Raw genomic sequence first — 9,957 nt, forward strand, 5'->3', positions numbered from 1 at the left:
AGTATTAAATAATAGAGCTTAATATAAACTCTGAACCAGCCGAGTGAAAACTGTTATTAACACAGACTAACATCATCTGCCATAAGCAAAATGCTTTATCTTCATTTTTTGTGGCCAAGATACAAACCCACATTTGATGTACATTATTAATCTTAATTTGTTTTTGGTATTATTGATTAAAATTGTATTCAAATTAAAATACAGTCTCAGTCATATTAAATGTTTTAGATTTTGACCTTTGAATAAGTTAACACACAAAGCACATATTCACATTACCTGAGAAACACTTTTACAGTGCGATTTTCCTTAAACCTACCGGAACATAAAAGGCCACACACATTGGGTTTGCAGAACAGTTTGGAACATTAATAGTGTACGTGATGGAGGATATTACTACACATCCGTGGCTCATTCTCGACCATCCCCAAACAACTGCAGCAGGAACGTGAACAGGTACACCACGTCCAGATAGAGACTCAGAGTGGCAAAGATATACTCTTCAGGACTCATGGAGTATTGCTTGTTCCCCATCAGCAGCTGCAAATCAAAGGCTAGAAACTGAGACAGAAGAGACAGAGACTCAGGTCAGTCCACATTATATCACAAAGTAAATCCTCATTATTTAAAACCATAATCCTTTCTTGACTAATCTGCTTCTCACCATGGTAAACACCACCGCTCCTATGCAGGCATAGACCGCATGCAACCAGGGGACCTTTTAAAAGAGAAGCCATTAGAAGGCGACTAGGATCTAATCTAGGACAGATAATGGTTTTGTACGGATTGGGACTGGTATTATTAGCCAGTATCTAAAAATACAGTCCTGAACAATGTTGTAACACATTACAATCAGCATGCATTATGTACACATTTCTTTGGATGTAGTGAGTGAAGTAACGCATTACTTTATAAAGTTACTTTTCAGTTTAATTCATTTTTTAAATTACTGAATTAAAATTCTCTCTCTTCTCCGTACTATAGTCACTTAGGTATGTGCACTCGTGTATGGGAACCAGTGTTGAGTAAAGTTATGCATTACTTTTAAATTTGCAACTAAATATTTTTTTCTAATTTTAGTTACTTTTTTAAATAAGTAACACAAGTTATTTTGTTTTCCCTTGTATTGACTGACAGCTCTCCTGTCTGAGTTTTGTTGAGTGAAATCGTCAGTAAATAATGGTGAGGAACTGCAGAGGCGTTGTGTGTGAGCATGATGGCTATTGTAGATCTAAATGTGAGCGTTTACTCCTCTCACTTGAACAAAAACACTATTCCTCAAAATGAATAAAAACAGTTAAAAATCATATTTGTGTTTCATTTTTCTTTGTTTTTATTGGTAAAGTAAGAGTGTTGAACTTTCTTCTGCATTCTATTTGTCTGTAACACAGAATGACATCACAGCTGAAAAGTTTGTCTGAGTGGCGCCCTCTACTGTACAGGAGTGAATTTGCATTTCCTTCAGCCTGAGGAGTATTCATTTCACTTTTGGGGCCCTACTTTAAGGATCTAAGCGCATGGTCTAAGGCGCACGGCCTAAGAGCACTTAAGGCCCTATCTTGCACCCAGCGCAATTGACTTTGTTCACCGACGCATGTATCATTCCTATTTTGCACCCGACGCACAGCGGACTTTTCCCTCCACAGACGCACGTCGGTAAATTAGGGAATGAACTTGCGCTCCTGGGGGCGGTTCAGCGGAAAGAGGAGGTGTGTTCTGGCGCAAACGTTCCCTGGTGCTATTTTGCAGTTTCAGAAAACAATTCCACCACAGACCAGGAGAAACCTCGTCTAAAGTCAGTGGCGCGTTATGCAGATGCTATTTTAAGGGCGCATGCTTGGCCATAATGTAGTGTGTGCACAACGCACACACACTTTGCTTCTCTCATCTACACAGACGCAGCAGTTCCCATTTTTAGAAAACCATACAAAATTACAAGGAAAAATATTCCATACGAGGGAAATCATTGATGTGTCCATGAAGATGTGAATAAATAGGCATAAATCTAGCTTACACATTTATCCAAATTATCATACGCCTATTTAACCGAAGCTAATTTGGGTGTGTTTCTCCATCCCCAATGTCACTTCTCTGTGTTTTACGGCCCTGACGAGAACGTCGGTCTCCTCGGCTGTGAACCGCTCCTGGCATGCGTCTGGCAAATCCGCCGTTATAATAGCAATCCGCCATGGAACAAGCGCGCCTGCTCTTAAAGGGAATGTGAGATGACGCTCTGATTGGATTATTTCACATTAAGCCCAAACCACACCTATGAGTAATGAAGCGACTTCACACCAACACATTTTAGATTTGCATCCAAGATCTGCCCACAAAGTTACTTGCATTTCACGTTTGATACTTGTGTTTCAGATCGTTAAAATAGGGCCCATAGTGCGAGTCCGAATCCACTTTTGCTAGTTTAACGAAGGGGAAAATGGTCAGCGCTCCCGGCACATGGTCTAAAAGGGTTGTCCCTATTCTCTTAATGAGTAATGGGTGTGTTTTGGGCGTAACGTGAAATAAACCAATCAGAGTCTCATCTCCCATTCCCTTAAAAAGCCAGTTGCGCTCGCGCCATAGCGGATTCGCTATTTACATGACGGAATTTGCCAGTGGAAAAACCGAATGCTCCTCTACCGTGCAGACCATCTACAGGACAAAGTGTATGCGCGTTGTGGACTAGCCTATAGGCGCACATTACTAATGCGCTCTTTAAATAACAAAAAAATGTTGCGCAGTTTATTTCAGTTTCCTCAAAATAGCAATGCGTCAACAATGCGCCTGAACACACACCTGGTTTTCAGACCAGCATCCCATGGGCGCACAAATGGCCGCAAATGCATTTACTATTTAAACAACGTGGCGCAGGACGTGAAAATGAAAACTGCGTCGGGCTGAAAGTGCCTAAACACATTTGCGTCGCGCCTGGCGCTGCATTGCACAGGCCAGGGTGTGTGATAGGGCCATTGGTGTGAAAGGTCTATATTTGCCCCAAAAAAAAGACCTTCAGGGGTTTGTACAGTTGTACAGTAGGTAATATAAACCATTATGTTGAGAGAGTGAGCTAGATAAAAGTAATGCAAAAGTAACGTAATGCATTACTTTACATAAAGAGTAACTAAGTTACCTAATTAGTTACTTAATTAGGGAGTAACGCAATATTATAACGCATTTGCATTTAAATGTAACTTTCCCCAACACTGGTCCTGAACTCTATTTATTCCATTGAGTGGGAAGCTCAGTGAGGTTTTACTATAGTTGACTTTTACTTTCTGATACTTACATAGCCAAAGGGAACCACGAATCCCATGACAATAGCACAGAAAAACATGACCATACACAGAATGAAGAGAAGACCTTGGTATGAGGTGATGTCAATCTATAGAGACAAATAAATCATATTGTTGTATTTTGCATGTATAAACAATTGTACTTGTACATTAAAGCAACATTGCTTTATAAAAGCAATATGATAAAAAACAACAATGTTCACTAAAAATGAAAATTTAGTAATATTAATGATTGGAATAATCAGTTGCTCACCTTGCTCTGAAAGCTGAAGATGGTGACGCACAGAAGCACGGTGGCAGTGATGCCAATGCACAGAATCACAGACTTGGTGTTGTAGAAACTGTAGGAAAAACGACCGTTAGGGTCAGTAGATATTAAACATATCCTGTGGAATTTAGAAAAACAAGTTTGCAAACACGCAAACACGTACTGTAACAGATATGTCATTACCTGGAGATAAAACCCAACATGCAAGCCATGCTCAGGGTCTTTGGTTCACAAAAGCATGCAAAATAAACGACAGCGGAAAAAAGGGGGAAGAAAATAATCAAAGATCATTTAATTATATGAATGCAGTGTAATGCAGTGTAATGCAATGAAATGCAAACATTTTAAGTATGGCTCTAAAATGATTTTTGGGTTACTGTAGATATTGGTTATTAAGACAAAAGGCAAACCTGTACTTTACACTCTTAAAAATAAAGGTTCGTAGAGGAAGTTTTGGCAGTGATGCTGTAGAAGAACCATTATTGGCTCCTCACAGAACCTTCCAGCGCTCAGTTCTTAAAACAACTCTTTCTAAGAGAAAGAATAATCAAAAGAACTTTGGTGCATTTGAAAGGTTCTCCATGGATGTTAAAGGTTCTCCATGGGTGTTAAAGGTTCTCCATGGATGTTAAAGGTTCTCCATGGATGTTAAAGGTTCTCCATGGATGTTAAAGGTTCTCCATGGATGTTAAAGGTTCTCCATGGATGTTGAAGGTTCTCCATGGATGTTAAAGGTTCTCCATGGATGTTAAAGGTTCTTCATGGATGTTGAAGGTTCTCCATGGGTGTTAAAGGTTCTCCATGGGTGTTAAAGGTTCTCCATGGGTGTTAAAGGTTCTCCATGGATGTTAAAGGTTCTCCATGGATGTTAAAGGTTCTCCATGGATGTTGAAGTTTCTCCATGGATGTTAAAGGTTCTCCATGGATGTTAAAGGTTCTTCATGGATGTTGAAGGTTCTCCATGGATGTTAAAGGTTCTCCATGGATGTTAAAGGTTCTCCATGGATGTTAAAGGTTCTCCATGGATGTTAAAGGTTCTCCATGGATGTTAAAGGTTCTCCATGGATGTTGAAGGTTCTCCATGGATGTTAAAGGTTCTCCATGGATGTTAAAGGTTCTTCATGGAACCACTGATGCCAATAAAGAACTTTTATTTTGAAGAGTGTACTGGAGGTGAGGGACTGATTTACTTTAGCATGCAAGAATTGAATTATAATAAAGTCAAAGCTGATGACATTTTTAAACAAATACTCACAAAGATTGTAAGCAGAATAAAATTCCATGGAAACTGCCTCCTATAATACAGAAATGATACGCTTATTTTACGATGTGTTTTCCTGCTTATTTCTCATATTGAATAAGTGTATCAACAGTTTCATGAACTGACCTCAAATCACCACAGCAAATCAATGTGAAATATGTGACGAGAAACATAAGACTGCAAAACACACACATATTGCTGAAGTTAAAGATCACTGAAATTAACACCTAAAAGTGGAACATTTGAAAGCATTTATGGCCATATTTTAATGACTGATATTACGTACTTGGACATGGAGTATAAAATAGGATGCGTTTGAATGTACATCCTCACCGGAGCACTGAGGAAAGCAGAGGAAAAGAGGTTAGGAGGAGTGTCAAAAATCAACACTTACTATATATTACACTTCCACATAACTCATATGACACACTGTTCAAAAGTTGAGGTCGGTAAGATTTTCTTTGTTCGTTGCTCACGTCTTGTTTGCTCACCAAGTTAAAACAGTAAACACAGTAATATTGTGAAGTATTATTGCAGTTTAAAATAACTGTGCTCTCTGTGAATATATGAAGAGTTCAGATGCAAAAGCCTCTAAGTGCCATCTGAAATTTTCTTCTAGAATGATCATTTTTATCAAGCTCAATAGTTTCACTTAAATGACAATTAATAGGTCCTTTTCATTGCTATTTAAGTGAAATTACTGAACTTAAATATACGAGCTTGGTAAAAATGATCATTCTAGAAGAAAATTTCAGATGGCACTTAGAGGCTTTCGCATCTGAACTCTTCATATGTTCAAATGTAATTTATTCACGTGATCAAAGCTGAATTGTTTAAAAAAGTGGGCCGATTTAGTCCCAAGTATAGTATTGGAATAGTACACTTACAAGTATACTACTAGTACATTGATATTATAATTACTACATAAGGTATACTTAAAAAAATATACTTGAACTTTACTTGCGTATACTTAATAAAAAAACGTTTTGTTGTGCTTCATATTTCTGTGGAAACTGTGATGGAAATCTTTATTGCGTTTAAAAGTTGAATGCGTCCTTGCTGACTAAAAGTATTCATTTCTGTACAGTAATAATGATCCCTTCTGTGAACAGTGTGCAGTTTCTCGACTCACTGGAACGTGAAGAGAGCGATGACTGCCACGGTTGAGAAGAGCTGCAGCATCAGGATGGAGAAAACCTGCCAGACACATGTTTATTACAGGCGTTTTGATTTGATCATCCTCAACACATATTTCATTTTAATATTTAAAGTGTCACCTTTCGTATAAAGATTCGTCTAATGAACTTGTCATCCCAGGAAAAGGTTCCTTCACCGTAGTAGTAACCAGGACATCCTGCAAAAGGAAAGATAAATGAATATATAAGAGCAGAAATCTGTATTTGACAATATTTGTGAGAATGCTGTAATAAGCACCTGCGTTGGCCTCGTCGTAGCTTGGCGGCACGCTTCCGTCCACAGTCTGGACCGTCGGGGAAATCTGCCAAAACAAACCCATTTGGAAAATATTCCAGGCATGTAATATAGAGGCCAATAACATGCTGTATGATAATATAATAATAATCACTGATCAGAATTATTTAACTCACTTTGAGAATGGTTATAAAATACTCTGAGTAAACTTTAATCTTTGATTAGATTATTGTTTATAAGCTTATGGATATAATCCAATACAGTTTAGAGATTAACTGACCTGTGCAAATGAAACCATGAAATACAGGACATATTGTCTCATGAAAAAAGATCATTTAGATTGTGTGTATGAATGCAATATATAGACTAATACAGTCGGCTTAATTTTAAAAATTCTTTAGTGGAATAAAACTGTAAATGTTTTTATGTCTCTGTAAAGCTTGATCTAGAAATAGTGGTAATAATCTCCTTATGGAAATATGCCAGCAAAGCACGCGGTGTCTTCTGAGGAACTACACACTTCTGAAAGCAGATCCAGTTCAGTTCATCAGTTTCAATGCCATTCCATTCCATTTATAACCATTATTTTATATGTTACTTTATTACTTATATTATTATTTTAATATATTGACATCATTACTTGTAGATTCATTCAGATTCACAGTTTACAGGGTTCACAGAAAGTCTTCTGATTTGTATTATGTTATGTTACCTGATCTTATGTTGTTGTATTCTATTCTATTCTATTCTATTCTATTCTATTCTATTCTATTCTATTCTATTCTATTGTTCTGTTACATTCTATTCCATTTTTCTGTATTGTTCTGTTCTGTTCTATTCTATTGTTATATTATTGTTATGTTATGTTACCTGATCTTATATTGTTGTATTCTATTCTATTCTATTCTATTGTTCTGTTATATTTTATTTTTCTGTTTTGTTTTGTTTTGTTCTGTTCTGTTATATTCTATTCCATTGTTCTGGTTTGTTCTATTCTATTATTTTCCATTTTTCTGTTTTGCTTTGGTCTGTTCTATTCTATTCTATTCTATTCTATTCTATTCTATTCTATTCTATTCTATTCTATTCTATTCTATTCTATTCTATTCTATTCTATTCTATTCTATTCTATTCTATTCTATAGTAACTGATAAAACAATACCTTACCTTTTTCTGTGTCATTGTCAGTGATGTTTTCCACCGATGTGAGGATACGCTGTGGTTCTCAGAGGAAAGCGGAGAGTTTCAGTCGGTCAGTGTGTGTGTGTGTGTGTGTGTGAGTGTGTGTGTCTCTACAGTGGAGATTTATAGTATCTATCCAGGCTAATCCCTCCAGCAGGGCTTTAGTTCCTTCCAGCAACGTCTCAGCACTGGGTGGCATGATGGGATAGAGCGGGAAAACACAAGCTTCGTAACAGATCTTGGGCTTCTCCTTGGACATGTGATGCAACAGGTGTGCTATATTTAGAGTCATATAGCATGTTATGTATGCAGGACAAACCTGAAAGCAGAAAGATGATGATACAGAAGCACATGTGAAGATGACATATTATTTGAGTAGAAAATGTTGGAAAGGTGTGGGTTTGTCTTGTCTTGTTTTGTATTATTATAAATTCAAGATACATTTAGGCTACTTGAGAAGCAAAATGAGTTGATATTGTGGTTTTCTGAAAAGAAAAGAAAAGAAAAATCATAATGAAGTGAGTTTATTCTTAGAATAAGATCAAATATCTGCATGTGTGAAAACAGATATTAGTCCTTGTTTTAAGCATGAACTCACTTCATTTTGATTCATTTTCGGTAAAGAAGACTTCATATCTGAAGTCATTTTGCTTCTCAAGTAAATGTATCTTAATTGATTTAAGAATGTTTAGATATATTCGTACTGGGAAACAAGAAAATCACTTGTGCAGTGCATTGACTCAGACAGAGCTCTAGTGTTATATGGGTTATTGCAGAAATGTGTTCTTGTTGTTCAAAAAAGAAATGTATTTCATACATATTTTCATAAAAAAAATTGTAATAAGATTGATACATAACTTGGGGAGACAACTTCAGGATAATAAATATACCCTAACAATATTAAATAGAAGAAAATATCAATAAAAGAAAAATACAATAAAAACTAACTTTTTTCATTCATATTTGCTAATAACAATAAGTTAGAGATATTAATACGTTAATAATGCACACAGTACAGCAAGTGTCAATAATTCCCTGTTCATTTCATTGTTCACGAATATTCAAAAGGAACGCAAAAGGCTTGTGGAACGGCCATGTTTTTTTATATATATATTAAATATGATAAATACAGTGCGGTAACATGATTGTACATCAAGAGGCAGTCGTTTACTTCCACGATAGTTTAATAGAAGAGGCTTATCATGAGGGATATGCACAATATATGGGGCAAGTTGTCACATTAAAATAAAAGCAAAGACGAATTTTCGTTCGTAGACGTGTGATTTACATTCATAAAGTCATTGTAAACTAACAATAATTAGATTTAGCTGTTTCATTTAATGTTTTGAGAGTCATATTGTTGATATAAGCAACTATATCAATATGACCATATGTGAACATAAGCACATCAACAATGTTAGCCTATATGTTATGTCATTATACAATAGTATTAGTAAGGAACGTCTAGTCTCTGTCAGGTTGTTGTGGGTCATGAGACTCATCTTTTGAAACGGTGACTTCATGCTTTAGTAATCTGCTTCTGTAACGACTGGTAAAGGTTTAAGGGTTTATTTCGAGAAGACTGCTCGTCAGTTAGCCAAACTATAGTAGCCTAGCTACGAGAGCTGTTTATTTATGTGTGCTGGAGGGAAAGATTTGATCAGTTCATACATTTCCTGGGATTCAAAGTTCAAGCCCATGACCTCGCCGTTGTCTGAGCTACAGAAATGTCATTTCCAAAGTCATGTCAGAAATATTTCTGAAAGTAATGTCATCTAAGCTAACGTGCCAGTTTGTCGGTAGAGGGCGCTCTTCAGTTTATTACGGCCTGGTTTCTGTCCAATAATCATAACTTTTCTTGTAATATATATATATATATATATATATATATATATATATATATATATATATATATATATATATATATATATATTTATGCTTTATTCAGTAACAGAACATACAACAATTAAATACAAAATGATAATAATACAAAACAATAATAACACAAAACAATAATAACAGCAAGAAAACCAATAAAAAAACATAAAATATACATTAATATAAATACATTAATATAAAAATATAAAATGTATAATATATAGATACCAATATTAATAATAATACAAGTAAATAAAAAATAAAAAAGTAGCAATATAACACAAATATAATCAACTATATACACAGGGGTATTGAAATCAAATCCATTTCTCTAATCACAAAATAATACAAAGGTCCTTAAAAAGGATAACATTTCAAGGCTTTACAACACCCTATAGTCTTTCTGCCTTGGTGTTCCTCACACCCTCCAGTGATTTAAGATACCGACAAAGCTCGGATTTAAATTGTATAAGACTAGGTGCATTTTTTGCCCATCGACATTTATGAATGTGATATTTCCCTAAAATAATAAACTAATTAAGAACAAAACAAATGTTCTTTTCTAAAAGGCTTATCGTAAAAAAAAAAGTATATTCTTATCCTCCAGAGTAATGTCAATTCCAGAAATCTCCTTAAAAAAGATCTTAAAG

At 35.6% G+C, this 9,957-nt stretch overlaps 1 protein-coding gene across 1 annotated transcript; it reads right to left on the bottom strand.

The window, feature by feature from the left end:
- Positions 1-408: 408 nt before the first annotated feature.
- faim2b (Fas apoptotic inhibitory molecule 2b) lies at positions 409-6,332 on the bottom strand (the record flags this gene model as incomplete). The annotated part of the gene is made up of 11 exons (XM_081357031.1): positions 409-558; positions 662-715; positions 3,281-3,376; positions 3,541-3,628; positions 3,739-3,776; positions 4,811-4,850; positions 4,943-4,993; positions 5,103-5,156; positions 5,949-6,013; positions 6,094-6,170; positions 6,251-6,332. 11 exons carry the CDS (start codon positions 6,330-6,332, stop codon positions 409-411), a joined length of 795 nt encoding a protein of 264 aa, XP_081213157.1.
- Positions 6,333-9,957: the final 3,625 nt, after the last annotated feature.

Source organism: Scardinius erythrophthalmus (genome assembly GCF_964197995.2).
Source record: "Scardinius erythrophthalmus genome assembly, chromosome: 25".
Lineage (NCBI taxonomy): Eukaryota > Metazoa > Chordata > Actinopteri > Cypriniformes > Leuciscidae > Scardinius > Scardinius erythrophthalmus.